This window comes from Atractosteus spatula, chromosome 5 (genome assembly GCF_055471065.1).
Source record: "Atractosteus spatula isolate fAtrSpa1 chromosome 5, fAtrSpa1.hap1, whole genome shotgun sequence".
In the NCBI taxonomy this organism is placed as follows: domain Eukaryota; kingdom Metazoa; phylum Chordata; class Actinopteri; order Semionotiformes; family Lepisosteidae; genus Atractosteus; species Atractosteus spatula.
In genome coordinates this window covers 17816238-17833500 of record NC_142710.1, presented here as the reverse complement: position 1 = coordinate 17833500, position 17263 = coordinate 17816238, and the positions used below count along the sequence as shown (strand labels likewise).

General features: G+C 39.7%; 3 protein-coding genes across 5 annotated transcripts; 2 read left to right on the top strand and 1 right to left on the bottom strand.

Moving 5' to 3' along the window:
- Positions 1-299: 299 nt before the first annotated feature.
- On the top strand, positions 300-9940 carry cuedc2 (CUE domain containing 2). Of its 3 annotated transcripts, none has more exons than XM_088917131.1 (9): positions 300-496; positions 1644-1732; positions 1990-2133; positions 3396-3457; positions 4231-4352; positions 4592-4762; positions 6393-6457; positions 6857-6917; positions 7593-9940. In XM_088917131.1, the coding sequence occupies exons 2-9, from the start codon at positions 1659-1661 to the stop codon at positions 7737-7739; spliced, it is 846 nt and encodes a 281-aa protein (XP_088773257.1). In that variant the 5' UTR covers positions 300-496; positions 1644-1658; the 3' UTR covers positions 7740-9940. The 3 variants fall into 3 exon arrangements, with proteins under 3 accessions (XP_088773257.1, XP_088773255.1, XP_088773256.1); XM_088917129.1 differs by having other exon boundaries at positions 4592-4771; XM_088917130.1 differs by lacking the exon at positions 300-496 and adding an exon at positions 1008-1046 and having other exon boundaries at positions 4592-4771.
- fbxl15 (F-box and leucine-rich repeat protein 15) lies at positions 5733-13542 on the bottom strand. Its single transcript, XM_088917128.1, has 5 exons — positions 13472-13542; positions 11872-12031; positions 11036-11538; positions 10116-10355; positions 5733-6319 (listed from the first exon to the last, which is right to left on the bottom strand). The coding sequence occupies exons 1-4, from the start codon at positions 13492-13494 to the stop codon at positions 10166-10168; spliced, it is 876 nt and encodes a 291-aa protein (XP_088773254.1). The 5' UTR covers positions 13495-13542; the 3' UTR covers positions 5733-6319; positions 10116-10165.
- Positions 13543-14261: 719 nt separating this feature from the next.
- gpx9 (glutathione peroxidase 9) lies at positions 14262-17258 on the top strand. Its single transcript, XM_088917493.1, has 5 exons — positions 14262-14460; positions 14777-14870; positions 15507-15637; positions 15914-16044; positions 16354-17258. The coding sequence occupies exons 1-5, from the start codon at positions 14290-14292 to the stop codon at positions 16421-16423; spliced, it is 597 nt and encodes a 198-aa protein (XP_088773619.1). The 5' UTR covers positions 14262-14289; the 3' UTR covers positions 16424-17258.
- The last annotated feature ends 5 nt before the right edge of the window (positions 17259-17263 follow it).

Below are 17263 nucleotides of genomic sequence, written 5' to 3'. Positions count from 1 at the left end.
TTTTTTTCATGTACTTTGAGTCTCAAAATGCCTTTTCCAGCATTGCATTAGACTAGTTCGTTTTAGAATCGGCAGGAATGTGATATTTTTCTGCAAATGCGTATTTTCATATTTATTTTTAAAGGATACGCATGCATTACGACTGATTGTTAGCTTGTGCGTCCTTGATAGTGAATTCATCTTGCCACAACCGGCGACCGACAGGACTGGGACAACAACAACAACAACAACAAACAAGCACATTACCGACAGGGGGCGCCCTCTGACACATGGCTATGGCAGTCGAGATGCTGGTACTAGGGAGGGAAGTGATGTCAGACGTTTTAAACAAGGAAGACGGCGGGCTAGGTCTTTGCTGTAAACACGCATTTTTTTCCTGATGGCACGGATAATTTGGCCGTAAAAAATGATAAACGATAATTGATTTTAACATATTAATTTTGTTTTATAAGGTGGATTAAAAAAACAACAACAACAATATCGCCTTCTTTTTTAAGTGAGTTGTTTACATTTTTTCCGAGCGTGTGGATTCGTAGCAACGAGGCGAGTATTTGCAATGTAGATGCCTCTGTTGCAGGAGGCGCATAAGGAAATTTATAGATAATTTATCTTGGTCTTAGCAACTAAACAAGCACCATTTGCTCAGTCTGTTTAATAACCTAGAATTGTTTTCTATAGCTGTCGTTTGTTTCTCTGAAATGTTATATTTGGACAATCGTTTGTAGGGATCCGGTTTTATTTTCACGCATGATTAAGTGTCCATTGAGAATGAGTTCTGCCTCTCATGCTCAGTTTGCACGTTTCGAATGCTAAAATGCACCGTTTAGCTACACAATTAACTCTCTTCAATATGTGAGGTTGATATCAAACATAGGAAAGGTTGTTACTTGGTGCAAAATATACCATCGCCTCTTTTCATTTTTAGTGTTCTGTTTTTTAAGCACAATTATCTATCATAGATTACTCGGCAGTTTTACAGACACGTCGATATTATCATCTTCTCCTGAATTATCTGCAGCGGATTTCGTCAGAGGCATTGCAAGGAAGTACAGAAAGCTAATCTTTATGTTATATAGCGCCTTTCGTGATTTTTGTCATCTCAAGTTACCTGAAATTCCCATGACATGCATTGGAAATGATAACTCTGCCCTTTTGCTTTTTTAACAATGAATACGTGTCTTGTACTTGTTGTCTATGAAGTTGCATGATGGTGTATTTGAGTACAAAAAAAGAGAAACGCGTAAATCTGAACTTGGGAGTGAGATTCACTTTTCATGGAAGGGCACCAGTCCATCTAGTGTATAACATTAATGCTAATATTAGTATTTGGAGAATTATTGAGTAGGGTTTTAGATTTCATTTCATTCCAAAAAAAGACTTCAGAGAGTTTTTGTGGTGTGCAGTATGTTACAGTGCTTTAACCCATGTAAGTGCTGTGCAGAGTACTGTAATTCAGAGACTGGACACCAGAAATACTTCCCACCCTCCCCATAAACAAGCTCTTTAAATATATAACATCTAAGCACAGGTTTGTAATTCTGGGAATTCAGGTGATGGAAACTGCTGTAAATGAGGATGTCTTTACACTGGAGAAATTGATCAAAGCAGAGGAGCAAGTCAGCCATTTGTGTGTTTGTTTGCAGTTTGGAGGGTGTGAAATGGATGCCAATAAAATAATTGAAGAGGCCCTGTACGAGTTCATCCAGTCCCACATCCCCAATGCTGACCTGAGGTAAGCATTGCGCTCTGGGATCTTCACAGACTTTTCCAGCATTACTACTATTCCAGACCAAAGTATGTAATAGTAGTATGTCCTGACTGTGGCAGAGTACTGTACTGTGTAATCTTTGCATTAACTTCTAAAGCTGAAAATGTTACTTTGTCAGATAGCACAACAGGAAAAACTGTGCTTCAGGTGCACTGTTGGTTTAGTCTGACAGAATGTCTCAAACTCAGGCTTTTCTTTTTTTTGCCTCCCGTCATCCTCAGCACGCTGGATGATGTCATTCTCTCCTACATCACGGGGGTCCTGGAAGACCTGGGCTCTCAGGAGAGTGTGGAGGAGAACTTCGACGTAGAGGTCTTTGTGGAAATGCTGGAGGCGTACATTCCTGGCTTTGCCGAGGTGGACAGGTAGGGGGAGCCCTAGAGAACGTTCTCTGTCGGCTCTGCAGTTGATCTGAAAACCGAAACTTTGTCATCTTTAAACTTGAACATGTTGTTGTGCATGCAGTTGTGATGATGTGTTACATCTAGCTAAGCTCTGCCAAGACTTATTACAGTACAGCTAATTCAGTAATGCATCATACAGCCATTGAATGGACACTGATTCTCCATTTGTAGTACATCACACATGCTTGCTGTTAGGAGAAAGGTTTGGCAAACTGTCTTTTAGTGGCTCAAGAACAGAACAACAGTCTGTTTATGATCTTGTTTTGCTTTCTAAAAATGGCATAAGGCAAAGAGTGACCCATTTCCTCACAGTTTCTTCTCTGAGATGTATCGGAATGGTCTTTGCCTCAGAAAGTGTAATATACAGCCTTTGTGGTCATTTGCTTGTTTTCTACCAATGTGGGACCTGCAGCTTTGTCCTTTTCTATCCCTGCTGTTAATTCTCTTCACTGGTAATCATTTCGACTGGTGAATGTAGACTTTCACGTGCAGCATCCTGCATTACACTGTGAATACGCTGGAAGTACCATTTAACACCAAGAACAGAAGGCACTTCTTCATGCAGTTTAGGGTTGTGGGAGGATGGAATAAGCTACCCGGTGCTCTTTCAAGAAATGGCTGGACGAGGTCCTTAGATAACTACTACCAGGCAGGCTCTGTGGGATTAATGGCCTTCTCCCATTCTCTCAACTCTTCATATGTTCACTGCTGCCAGGCATAATGAGTTTAGAAGGGAAGCCATTAAGCCCAACTTGCTTGTGTGGTCGCTCATAGTAGACTGGACCACGAACTTCATCCGTCCATTCCTAGAAGTATACCGGCATCAGCCACTATGTAAAGGATTCGCCTGCAGTGTTCATCTCTTCGTTTCTACTTCTGCTTCTCTTGGCGTTCATGTTGGTGCTGGTCTGGAAGCAGGGTTTTCAAAAGAGTAAAAAAAAGAAGACATTTTCACATTTTCACACAGCAGGTCTAAAGGGCCACCCCAACACGGCTCCAGGCCTGAACGTCGTGTCTGCGAACCCAGTGTTGTGAGGCAAGGTAACCTTGGCCTCAGCTGTCAAAGAGCACAGCTGGAGCTCCAGACCTGCGGGGTCTTGAGTTTTAAGGTCATACTGCTTCCCAGAAATCAATCAGGCAGCATGCCAACTCATTTTTGTCAATAAAGGTGAATATTATTATCCAGTTAACATTAGCATATTTCCCCCTCATTCTTTCTGTAGTGTGAAAGTCTGTGAGATGATGTTTAGCCTGGCAACACGTCTAGCTACAGCCCGGAACCGAGGTATTGAACTGTTTTATTGTTAAGCTGTTAATGAACTGTTGAGAATTTCCACTGAACATTAAAACCACAGTCCTTTTACATATGTTATGCAGTTCCGGACAATTACATTAGCACCTTTTAAAGGTGAAAATACAGCTATATATTTTCTTGGGTACATGTTACAACATATGCCTAATAGAATTTTGTTGTTTTTTTCATCAAAATGATGGGAGCTATAATTAAAAGAAGTAAATTCATAAAGCAAAGTGTAAGTGTTAAAATTACCTATGTGTTGTTTCAAAGCCAATTTGTAAATACAATTACTTTGCAATTTTGTTAAGGAGACTTTAATGCTTTCTTAAAGCTAATTAAATGGTGCTGGTAAAGGGGTCTGCTGAATTATGCAGTATCTACTACAGTGAAGACTAAAGGCTGTACACTTTAGGATTTTTGTAATGATTGAAACCCCGGCTTTAATAATTTCAAGGTGAAAACATGGTACATTAAGTACATAATCAAGGGGTGTAGTCTGTTAAGCATGCCACAAAATGCATCTTAAATTCTCCTGTAGTAAAACTGAGACTGGGAGTCATTAAGGCCTGTGCTCTGTGGTTTTAAATCTGAGCAGTGTTATAAATAAATGCAGTGCTCTTCAAAACAACTTGAAAAGCAACACAGAGTTCTCACCTTGCTTTCCGTGGAAGAAATGGTCATTGTTTTTAAAAAGGAATGGAATTTGTGTAATTGATCCTTTACATATTTTTTCTCTGTGTATTTTCCTTGCCATGAAAAAGCTAACAGCCCCCCAAAGACTCCAGGAGGGGCTTCATCATCTCAAGACAGCCCTTGCAGTAAAGACACAGCTTCGAGCAGCGAACACTACTTCTCAGCACCAGCAGAGGGCGCTACAGCCACGGTATCTCTTTATTTTTTCAGATTAACTACCATTAAATACTGAAAAGGAAACACTAAAAAACAAAAGAATTTACACCTGGATAAAATCAAAACTTCCATGTGCTGGACTACAGAAAAATACAGACAACTAGCTAGTGGATTTAAAATGTCCCTTAAGTCCTTAAAGTATTTAAGTAGTCCAAAGGTGAAGACACAAACCTGTGCAGCAGCGGATGCAGTTTTGTACTCTTTGGCGTTCAGGATTCCATGAACGACGGGGACAGCCAAGTGCGCCTCCTTGTGGAGATGTTCCCAAAGTGCAGCGTGACCGAAGCCAGGAGCGCCCTGTCCATCGCCAAGTGGGACATGGAGGAGGCTGTCCGGCTCATCGTAGAGGGTGATGTGCAGCTCAGCCAGACTCCTCCTCTCAAGGTAAAGCAGGTACAGAGGCCACATCTTCAACAGCTCCTCCCATTTGGCATTCAATGTGTTTTTAAAAACAAAACTCTTAAAGCAAATCCCCCCTTTTCACTCTTCTACTGCGTATGATGAAGTGCATGAAGACCGAAATCTCCTTCTGTTATTTTTATCAAACAAACATTTGTCCTTTGCTAATTTTTAGAAATTCACTCTCCTTTTGTTCTTTACTGAAGTTTTGTCATGGCTGAGCAGAACCCTTTCTAAGCACATTACTTTTTTTCAGCTTGCCTTGTGAATGTAATGATCATCATTCTAAGCCGGTGATCTCATTATTGTATAAGATGTTTCAAGCATAAATTAGATGCATTGCTTCTCTGCAGTGGGAAGTTTTTTAAATAATTAGTCATTTGTGTCATTTTAAAAAGGCTTAATTGTCATCCTAAGTCATTAATGTGCTTTCTGTTCAAAAAAAATATTTTTTTTCCCTTGTAGAGCTCATTCTTACATAGCAATTTAGATTTGTACTTAGTTTTCTAATTATCTACAAACCATACAAAACAGTTATTTTTTTAAATGGACCACTTTGCACCTTTACCAAATAAGAATAAGGTTTTAACCACTTAAGTTATTAATACATGCTAAATATGCCACTGTTTTTGTACTATAAATAAGTATATATATATTTTTACTAAAACCTAAAAGCATGTGTGATTGTCAATAACTGAAAACTCACTTTCAGAATCCATACAGTTCAAACACTTACAGATGCAAGCTTGCTATTTAATATGGGTATTGTGACCTTTACTTAATTTTACAGCAATGAGAGGATTCATTATAATAAGTTCTGTCGAGATATAGCCATCCAGGGTAATGGAAATTAAGTTTTAAAGAAAAATCATAGTTAAATTTGCATTTGTAACATTTTCAGTGAAGAGAGAAAGGTGTAAGGCTGTCTGCTTTCTTGACACAAACGTATCATGTGTGGAAATGCAAACAATTTCTTTTTATTTGAATTTCAGCAGTTTATAAATAATTAACTTTGTAACACCTTTAGAGAAACAGATTCTGTCTGGAGTTAAAAAGTTGTGGAGCACATATCATGTGCATGCTTGTTTCATAAAATGTCAGCTTCTAGTTTTTTCAGAAGCCTCTTCCTTCATGGCAGAAATAACTGTCAAGACGTAGTTCCAAGAGTTAAGCTTACATGAGCTTGTCCCTAGCTCAGCTTGTAAACTTTAGAACTAAAAGCTAATTATATGAAACTCAAAGTACAACAATATTAGTGTGTGATGAGCCATGGAAATGTTCATTTTGGTACAGAAACACATTGTACCCGCTGTGTAAGAGTGCTGCAGTCCTCTAATATAAGCCGCTGTACAAGGTACATACTTTATCATAATTCAGTCAGTTTAGTTTAGAAGTCAGTATATTTAACTTCTAAGACTGAGTGCTCAAAAGGTTTGACAATACTCTGGAAAAGTATCTTCAACACAGAAGTGCTCTACGAATGTGCCAGCACACGGTGTTTCTCATCTTTGAAATGGATTCATTTACAGATCTTCAGATAACCTGGAAACAGAGAAAAAAAAACATTTTAAAACTGCAGTTTTGTGAGTAGCATTCACCCTTTTTATATTTGCAGGTAAACCGTTGTAAAACGGCTCCTCCACAACCTGATGAGAAGCTGAAAGCAAGCATTCTGGAGAAGTGAGTCCCAGTTCAACCATGTATTTTCACTCTAAAGTTTATATGAAATTGATTTCACGGATTAGAGTGATGATTGGATAACAAGAAAATATTTAAACAGCGATGCAAATACAATATCAGTTTAGTTTAGACTTGTATCTCGGGCATCTTGTCTTTATTCTGATTCCAAAACACAATTTGTTTTAAACTGCCTACATCTAAATGTATTTTGCGCTCCTTTTAAGATTTGGCTGGAGACCATGTATCTTTTCATCCCTGGTGGAGGAAGGTGTAGACATCCACTGGAGAAATAGACCTAATGTGGAAAAAAAAGTGTTTTCTGTGATCGTTGTTTTGTATCTAGAATGATGTCTTTGCAGCCTGTATATATTCAGAAAGCTCTTACTGTTCCTCTTTTAGGTATATGTTAGTGGACAGTGAGGAAGATAAGAAAATTCACAGGCCTGTTACACCTAAGGAGGTAAGCCCATTTGCTGTCTGGAAAGAAAAAAAAACAAAGATGGCGTTTTTTGAATTTAAGCATAAGAGACATCTCATAAATCACGATTAAGGCTCTCTGTAATTCAAGGGTGAATGTGAAGTTTAATAGCTTGGTTTTCATTCCAAAAACCTCAAGATGTCAATCAGTCTTCTCCAAGGGATAATTAAGTAATCTACGTGGAAGCTACCGGCAAATTATAAAATATCTTCTCATAGTGAAAGACGGCTGTGGTTATTCTGTATTGATATGTTTAACATTTAACTATAGTACACTGATACTTAATTTGAAAAAACAAAGGGCAATAGACTTTCATAGAAAGTAAATATGCAGAAAAAGAGTAATCTGGCATTGGTATTTGTGCTGTTACACAGAAAAGCTGTTATGTGTGGTACGTGTTGTGCTACTGATCAGTAGGTCCTTGTGTTGAAAACTGTTTAGTTAGTTGTTCTGACACCTCTGTGAATTGTGCAGGTTTTTGTTTGGCTGATATGTAGACCTTGAATTGTAGAAACTCCAGGTGATGTTTTAGGATCAAAATGAATGTGAGTTTGTACCTTCTTTATACATAGAAAAAAACTCAACATTTCAGCTTGGCAAGTCTTTCAAAGTGTACACTGTTCTGCACCAGATCATCTCGGTGTCTCCTGTGTACAGGCTCCGAAGAAGCTGATTCGATACCATGGTAACCAGGTGGTGACCACCAAGGGCGAGCGATACCAGCAAGTCAAGAAAGAGGAGAGTGAGGAAATGAAGAAAACCTATATCAGCCTCAAACCTGCCCGTAAATACAGATTCCACTGACTCTGCCCCGGCCTCCTCGACTGTAGCTCCATATCCCGAAGAAAACAAAAAGTGATGCTTTTGTGTAGCATTTCCAGGTGTCCCCAGGTGGGTCCTGTAGAAGTTAGGTAGCAGTCTGGTTTTTCCACGTTGTTTTGCTTCGTCTGAATTGAGGGGGTCAGCTAAGGTCTGAAAGTGTCCATACAGCAACCAAAACCACAAAACCTGGACCAAGACCGCACTCCTGAAGGGATGAGCTGGCTCTCTTCTTGTTTTATGTTTTCACTGAGGTCAGTTTTTTACACTGATGCATTTAGATCCTTACGGTTCATTTTTAGGTTTAAGTTTGAGATATCTACTGCAGATATCTTTGGCACTGCCGTGCATTTAAATTCATGTTTTACTACTAGATGTCCCCAAAACAGTGCTAAGGGTTTTTCAGGGTAAACTGAATTTTATACTTTACTCAAATAATTTAAAATAAAAAAATAGAATTTGATCATTAATCTTAATAAAGTATAATACATTTCTACTGGGTAGAAGCATTGAACATGTGTAAAGGCAGTTAGCAGGGTGTACATGAGAGGATGTCAATCTCCCAGATCGTGAAGGAAAATGGCTACATCATATAAGTCCAATATCTTGTACTATAACAGAGAGGAGGTAATTAAACCTGCATGCTTGTTTAGTTACTAGCAGCTCAATGGCCCTGAGGATCCTAGGGACGCTGTCACCTTGTCTTCTGAACATTGTCTTCCATGCAGGCCTGTCTGCAATTTTCAAACGTCTTATCCTCTCTACATTCTTACATCGCTAATGAAGGTGGCCGACTATCTCCTGACATGCATCAATGTGGAATCACAGAACACACCGGGCATCCAATACTTCATTCTGTGGTAGATCATACCATATATATTACATGACTCTGGTATTCAAAAAAGTGATCTTCTCACTGTAGTCCTCTGAGGAAAGTCATTTCTCAGGACTCTGTACTGTGGGAAGGAAATGCCTTTCACCAAGTGTGCACGGTTCTTCTAAAATACTGGAAAAGTGCACGGTGTCTATTTTTTTAATCAAGTCATACACTGAAACAGTTTGAAAGGATTTGTCCTGAGCACAAGACAGGGTAGCAGATCCAGGTCTACTCCAGCATAGCAATTCCCAGTCCCAGGGAATGGCTCATTTTCCGACATCCGCTCCGTATAGCTTACAGGAGTCATTTTTTTACTTTATATTGCAGTATTATTGGCTGGTCTTTGACTCATCCAGTTGGGGTCAGGCCAAGGCCTAGGCAATGCCAAGACTTGGACCACTTGGCCTGTTCCGTCCCTGTCATTTTGAATGGACATTTCCCCTTTTCTCTGTCAGCCAAGGGAAAACCCACCAAGTACTGTCTATTATGTGTGACTGGGGGAGCTGGGGTTTTGTGTAACTGACCTGTTTACATTAGTTTTAAGTAAATCTTTTGATGCCTTTGTGAAACGCATCACAATTTTTTTTTTACCGACCTGCACTACTGCACAATAGTATATGGCAATATTACATTTCTCAGTGACAAAAATAACTCTGTAGCTCTTGTCAATGCCATTAACTCAACAGATAAGCACAGCTTACGAAGTTACCAAAAGGCACAATTTCTGCTAGTACCACACTAAGCAGTTAGACATCAAAGACTTCTATAGCAATTAATACTGTAATTTATGATTGATAATCCAAAGTAAGGTCCTGCTGAAACACAAAACATTATTATGCCATTTTTCCATTTGTGTAAAACAGTCTCTGTAACAATATTGAATAACTCAGACATTTGGGGTACCAGACAGATTTTCATTTAAAAAAAACAACTTTTGTTCTTGAGATTTTTTTCTTCATGTTAATAATGTTACTTTTACTGTTTCCTTTCAGTGTAGTGTGTTTATCCTGCATCCTCTCCTTACTACAGTAGATTTGTTTTTTTGACATGTTTCAGTAGTATTAAGTACAGTTGCACTGCTTAATATTCAATTGTTTTGCATGTTTTTAAACAGTGATCCTTAGTTTAAAATTGAGTCATATTAACTGCAGCACAAGTATTTGAGTTAATTTCTCTATTTTGTATTTTTTAAACTTATTATAATGTGGATTTTTTTTGTGGTGTACCAACATGTGAGTGAATTTTGTGCCCTGTAATAAAAATATATATTGTGTCACCTCTTAAGAAATATAAATTAATGCGCAAACCCACAAAGTCATGAAAGTGACAATACTTGCATGGTGCTGTGCCTATTTTTAAGCTTGTGGTTTCTCCTCTTTTATACAGATTAAAAGCAACCAATGTTATGGCACTGACCACAGATTCTGTATCTTACAAGCACCAGGCAGCGTACATCTTTAGGGTTCATGTAGTGTAAATCATACCTGTGCACTATCTGGAGATTGAAAAGCTGAATGGTGCTGGAGATCTTTGCCTAGATTTGAGGATTGACGAAAGGTGCAAATCCAACTACATCTTGCAGCAGAACCAGAGCTCTCTGCAGGGGCGGCTCCACATCGATCTGCACATTCCTATTCCGCAGGAGGCCTAAACTGGACTCCGTCACATTGTGGCAGTGGTTCACCTTCAGAGACTGCAGCTTCGGACAGTATTCTGCAACCATCCTGCAGGCACAACACAAGACCTTTCCACAGTGTTTCTCCTCAGCGTCCAGAAAAAGAAAAGGCTATTTCAAGCGCCACCTTTACTGCTGTATTTCAACTTCCCCCAAAATCCCTCACATAACACCTTGCCTTTCGCAAAAGGAATTCTAGCTTAGGACCAGTTTAAAGAACATGCAACAGCTAATGCAAGATTGCTACAGCTTGCAAGCAACTACACCTTTATAGTGATGTAAGATTAAGTCATTCAAATTCAGTAAGGTTGGTCTGCTTTCTTTAACTATAATAAACCCGCTTCCCTACAGAGTCTTTTGTAATAGGTTTTAGCAGTTCTCAAGTTCTCAGGTTGTAAACCTGGGGCAGCATGAGATGTCTGAGCAGTAGAAACTTTTTGAAAGGTGTTTAAACAGGCAGGCGGAGACCAAATAGAAAACACAAAATCAAGCAAGCTGAAATCGAGGAGAACTCCCTGTGTATACCTGTAAATATTCAACTATACATCATTAGCGTTATCCAAGATGGCACTTCTCTGGACCAATACTTCAAACCATGCATTACTCTTTACCGATAGTGTTATCAGGTTTATATGCACATACCAATCAGGATTGAATACTGATTTAAAACCATCACTATATTGCATATGTATTAATAAATGTTGAAATATCCTGTAAAATCTCTAGTACCTGATGGAGTCATTCCTAACCCGAAGACAGCCTGTAAGGTCCAGCTGTACCAGTTCTCTGCAGTTCTTCGCCACCTCCTGCACAGAAATGTCGCTGATGTTGGCATTGACCGCTACTGACAGCGACCTTATCTTTGGACACTTTTTGGCCAGGTAGCAGATGGCTTCATCTTTGAGTTGCCGGCAAGCCGTCAGGTCTATGGACTGCAATCCCCCACAGTGATCGGCAAGGCTGCGCAGGGAAAGACTGTCCACCCACTCACAGTGCGCCAGGCCCAGGTGCTGCAAGTGGCTGCAGGTGAGGGACACGGCCACCAGGGAGTGGCGGCTCAGCCGGGCACAGCCACTCAGATCGACCCGTAGCAAGTGCTGATTCTGGCCAATCACTGGCAGCAGCTCCTTATCGGTCAGCCAACCAGAGCAGTTCTGGAGTGCCAGGTTCTGCAGGACTTTGTTGTCCCTGAGCATGGTATAAAACACTTCCTTGGGTATAGAAGGTCCAACCTGAAAACGTCAGGGAGCAAAACATCACAGGAGTTAGTATTTAAAGTTCCTCTAAACAATCAAAAAGTGTGCTCTTTAAGTTTAGTTGTCTAAAAATTGCACTAGATTTGGAGCTGTTCATTTTGTAGACAAAATAAAATGTGCACAGATGTTACAATATATATCGTAAGGCACTTTATAATCACATATCATTTTTTAAAAGCAATATTATTTTGTTTCCAGAATTGAGAATAAAGGCTAAATCTTAAAACACAATCGTATATGAAGAGCAGCGACCACTGCGAAAGTGCCCCGCCTTCACATTACAAAAATCCAAATCCACAAAGGCTTTACCTGAGAGAGGTCAAATGTGCGACAGTTGGCCAGGTGGACCTGGACGAGAGCTTGGAACTGCTTGCTCACTCTCTGCAGTCTGACTATCTGACGCAGGGGAAGGTAGCAAAAGATGTGAGGGACCAACACATCCTCCCAGGGCAAATCTAGGAGATGACACCTGCAGAGAGAGAGATCAATTCATTCTGCCCACCAACATTCGGATTAGTGTTATAGCTCAGCCATGAGGTCCCCCCCACTTAAGACAGAGGGTTGTCACTCTCCTGCCTCCCCTTTAGGCTCCACAGTGGACTGCTGCACTAGTGTATATTTTGCACTGGGGAGCCTGTCTTGGCTTGTTTGGAGTTGATTTGGGCTTAACCCCACTAACCTGAAGCAGGCCCATTCCCCAGCTGAGCAGAAGGAACCTGCACAGACCCAATTCCTTAACACACTGTGAAGCTTAGGGTGTTACAATGATGTCTCCTGAATGCTTCATTTGGCCTGGATTGTTTAATAACCCTGCTCCTGGAGCTGCCCTGTCCAGCAGGTTTATAGGTTTATAACCATTGAATCAGTCATCTCTGAATTTCCGAGATAAACCGAACAAGATTAATTCAAAAGAAAAAGGCCGAAGACTTTCTGGCCCTCAAGGACCCAAGTTCCCTTGATTGAACAAATCACTTGTTTAATCCATCAAGAACTTGCATGTGTTCCATGTGTTCCTAATCTTCAAAATGCAGGTAAAGTGAGAAGATTCATAATACAGACTGGTGCTTGAGAACCAGGATCAGACACTCCTGACTTAAACAGTGAAAGGACAGCCCCTGAGAGAGGTCCTCCACTTCAGAAGAGAGGCAACACAGAAATATCACCTCGACACTGTGCCCAGAGCAGCAGCTGGTTCGGAGGCAGTTGTCATCTGTGACCTGCCTGATTCTCCCACCCCATCGCCCCACCCTCTCGCTAACTGCCAGCACGGTTATTCCTTTGTGCTCTGTGTCAAAGCTCACATTCATGGCAAAGACACCTCTGAGTGTACTTTCCTGTAGTTTCCATTCGTGTTCTCTGCCTCATTTTGAAGAGGTCCACTGGTTTTGACTTTGACCTAACAAGTAATAAAATTAAGACGTATTGATCTGTAATTACTTTGTTGAGTCTTGTCACCCTTTTTAAGAATGGGCACTACTACCCGTTGAGATAAAGTATACTAATGGTTCTCTCACTTCCGACTTTCTCACTCTTTCTTGTTTGTTTGAAACGTCTAAATCAATACAGACATTTCCCTCAGGTGCTCTGACGAAGGAAAAGTCTATAGCCATGTTTATCGCTTCAGTGTCAGCAGCTGATATCCCTGTTGGTTTTTCCCATGGACTTATTTAAAGTATGCAATTAATGCTGCGAGCAATCGCACTTGAAATACACAGAAACATATTTTATACTTGTGTATCCGTACAGCACAATACATAGCACTATCAAAAATAATTCTTGTACATTTTGTATTCAACTTAAACGTTTAAAATTTTCCAAAGCTGCGATCCAGAATTAAAAACATCGTTTATGTTGTTACGAGTGCACTAAAAATTCAACAGCTACTGCCAAAATGTCGGTTACTAATTACCTGCAACCCTCCTCTCCTTCCATTTCTGTAAGCCGCCCCTGCTGCCTGGACCTTTGGCTTTCGCACAGTTGCACAATGAAACCGCAAGCACAGCGTTCCGGGTTCCTGTGTTCCTCTGTTTTTGTTCCCGTAATTTCGAGGAAACACCCTCTGACGCTAATAGTTCCTCTTTCTAAAGTGTTTTCATAAATCACAGATATTCAATATTTATTGGTTTATTAAAAGTTCGCAAAAGTTACGTAGAGTTTGTTCTGTTGACATATGTTATGGGATACTCGAAAGGAATAGATGCAAGCGTAGCATAATTTAATATTTCTATTTCCACTGCACACATGTACTCCATGATATGTATTTTGACGAGTGAGAAACGAACATGCACAGTAGCTTGGCTGCATGCAGATAATCTGCACTCAGCGAAGTATTATATATATATTTACAGAAGTAGTAATGCAATGAAGATAAAATCACGTAAACCAGTATGCTGAAACAAGAAATTAGCTTTGCTGGTCGTGTGTGGGTTATTCCAGTGGTAAGACCTTGTTCCATGCTATAATTTGTACCACTGACCATGGGTAATTATTTATTTACGAGAGGAACAGATTCATAGTACCTGTCCATAGACAGACACTGGAGCATGTGACATATAAAATTCGCGTGCCTACACAAACGCTTGGACAAATAACGGCTCAGGCAAATCACCTCTGTCTACACGCATAATGGGGCCAGTCATGCGGAGCAACTGCTGACCAGACAGATACAAACCTAAAAATAAAGAGAGGGGAGCTCGATGGATCACTGGGCGCTTTCTCCTGGGCGAGATGTCTCTCCCAGCAAGGGCTCCGACTCCGTGCCCCACGACTGCAAGCCAATCCGTGTACGATTTCAGTGTGCAGACCCTCCAGGGCCAGCAGCTGTCTCTCAGGAATTATGAGGGCAAGGTGCTGCTCATCGTCAACGTGGCCACTTTCTGAGGGTCAACTGTGGCTGAGGTAATTATGTCTTCTGTTTCCCATGTGAGTATGGGAACCAGAAAATTAAGGTCTTTGTAGCTTCGTGCCAAAACAGAAGAGCATTACAACTCAGTCAATTTCTGCTTAGCTAGCTTGGTGAAAATGCAGCACTATGTTCACTGGTATTCAGTCTGTTTTCTGCTTAATTGTACATTTAGTTAACGTTTACTTTTAGTAAATTATTTTTGGTACATTCATTGATTTTGTCGTCTTTATTTTGAGGAACCCTCCCTGCCTAGTATCCCAGAATGGAGTGCACTTTAATTCTGTTTTGATATTTTGGCTTATTCTACAGTATCACGCATTGAATGCACTCATGGAAATATTTGCTGACACCCTGTTCACTGTTTTGGGATTCCCCTGTAACCAGTTTGGTCTGCAGGAGCCCGGTAAGATCTGTCTCACGTTTTGTATAGAGACAATAACAGTTTTCATTAAAGTACATTCCATGCTCCAGAATACCTTCTGTTTTGTGCAAATCTGGAAAATGTCAATGTAGTTCTGATTTGATGTTTTGAGGTTGACACAAATGGTAAAAAAAAAAGGTCATCCAACTTCAAAAGCAGCACTGAATAGATTTTTTCATCAGTTCCAAGAACGCAAGAAAGAAATAATTTGTATTACAAAAAATATTCCGATGGTCCATGTACTTGGTTCCTGCTAGAGTAGCTCAACTGATAATTCTGTTTATAGTGCTGATTTGCCTTTGAAGATGTAGCCTCTGTTCTATTAAACCCTTTTTTGTGACTGAATAGAGTATATAGTAAGAGTGTATGTTCTCATTCATTAATATGAATGTGAAACAGGTTTGAACAGCCTGATGGCTAACATACAGCCCATCTCCAATAGTTATGCATATAGCTGGCAGAGGTAATTGGGTGTCAAACCTTGTACAAGAAGCTTACAAGAATCATAAATAAATTTCAGCTTGGAATGTTCAGGGATAACGTGGCAGAATAATGTTTAAAGAGTATTAAATGAAAGCTTCATCTGTGTTTTTCACAATATTCTGTTGCTCTTCTCAGAGGAAGATCATGAAACATTGAATGTGCTAAAGTACGTAAGACCAGGTGGCGGATTTATGCCAAAGTTCCCAGTGTTTAGCAAGGTGGAAGTGAATGGAGTAGATGAGGATGCTCTCTTCACATTTTTAAAGGTACAGTAAGCCATTTCACATATTTTAATGCTACACATTAATATTTTTAGAATTACCCTCGGAAGACAGCTTTCTAAATGTAGACCTACAAACATCCACGAATGAATCAAGTAAAGCTGCTATATTATAAATTACTGTAACAAAAGTGTTGCTTGGTAGCAAAACTCCATATCTTATTTGCCAGAATAATGAAATCAATTCCAAAATGCAGAAAGATGAGAACCTATGCTGTAAATTGTTTTCCTTCTTTTATATTTCCATATGGATGTGCTGCAGGATTCCTGCCCCTGTGTCAACCCAGTTATTGGCGAACCCAAAAAATTCTATTGGTCTCCCATCAAAGTGAACGATATCCGCTGGAACTTTGAAAAATTCCTGGTCCTGGCTAATGGAGTACCTTATAAGAGGTGAGCTGCTTGAAACGGTTTTCAGTGGCCAATGTTTCGTACATAAAATTCAAATAACTGAAAATATCCCCATACAACCCACCACTATACCTACTATCTCTATTCATTATAGGTAATTAGCAAATCATTGAATTCCATATAGTTGTTTAACACATAATGGTGAAGATAAAAATGTTAGTGTATATTTAAAATGATTTTTTTTTAAGTTCCTAAGGTGTTAAGTGGTAAGTTATTTTTCAGTGCTAACCACCTCGATATGGAGCAAATAAAAATAATCATCATAATCCTAAAACAGTCCTTATATTCTAGGTATGAGCTAAACACTCCCATTAAAGAAGTGGAGAGAGACATTGCAGGTCTCTTGAAAATCCTGCGTTAATTCCAGTGAAATCAGCAACATCCTCAGTGGAGCAGAGACGTGAAAGGTCAGCCCTTTGCACACACAGAGACAGTGTGAAGATCTCTTAGTAAATGTGGACTTGCACCTGAGATGTATCTGAAGTGGTAGGAGAGAACACTCTGTGTTTCAGTGCATTCACGCAGAGGTGTCGTCACCTACTGGTCTCGTGCTGGCTGGCTGTAGTGACTCAGGAGGCCACTGTGCTCCTGCTGTTCACTGGACCCACAGGAAAAAAAAAACAGGTGTTCCACGTTGAACTTAATAAATCTCAAAGCATTGTTCATTCATTTTGTCCTTAAAGCATTTTTGTTCTGGTACTTCTTAGAAACAATGGTTTGGTGAAATTAATGTGTTCCATTGAAGTAGCTCAGTATTGTGTAGATCAGAAATTAACAGTGTTAAATAGTTAGGTGTTCACAAAATCAGGTGAGAAGTATCTTCGTTGTAATTTTGCTTAGCTCTCCCGTGAGTCTTTCCAAAGCAAAGAATCTTCAGTGATTAGGAATATGGACATTTATAGACTTTTTACAAGCAAATGTGTCTAAATGTAACATCACTCAACATACTGTACAGCCAGAGTTTGAAATAAAAAAGATCAAGTAAATTAGTCATTAATTACACTTTACAGTTATATACTTAATAATACGTTAATGTTTGGGCTTAGCACAACTTGTAGACTGTTTCGTAGAGTGTTAGCTTTTATTCCAAATGTTGCTCCACGACTCTAAATTCTTCAATTCATACAACAAGAATGTATATGCCTATGTACAGCATATTTACGTTTTAATAAAGTATTTAAGGAATAGTATTCATGTTTTG

Bases quoted from the DNA above. Each gene is read 5' to 3' on its own strand.
- cuedc2 (XM_088917129.1), top strand. From the start codon at position 1,659: ATGGATGCCAATAAAATAATTGAAGAGGCCCTGTACGAGTTCATCCAG. The intron at 3,458-4,230 runs GTATTGAACTGT...GCCATGAAAAAG, and splicing joins AGCTACAGCCCGGAACCGAG to CTAACAGCCCCCCAAAGACT. The intron at 4,353-4,591 runs GTATCTCTTTAT...TTTGGCGTTCAG, and splicing joins CAGAGGGCGCTACAGCCACG to GATTCCATGAACGACGGGGA.
- fbxl15 (XM_088917128.1), bottom strand. From the start codon at position 13,494: ATGGAAGGAGAGGAGGGTTGCAG. The intron at 12,032-13,471 runs GTAATTAGTAAC...CTCTCTCTGCAG, and splicing joins GAAGGAGAGGAGGGTTGCAG to GTGTCATCTCCTAGATTTGC. The intron at 11,539-11,871 runs GTAAAGCCTTTG...TGACGTTTTCAG, and splicing joins GCACATTTGACCTCTCTCAG to GTTGGACCTTCTATACCCAA.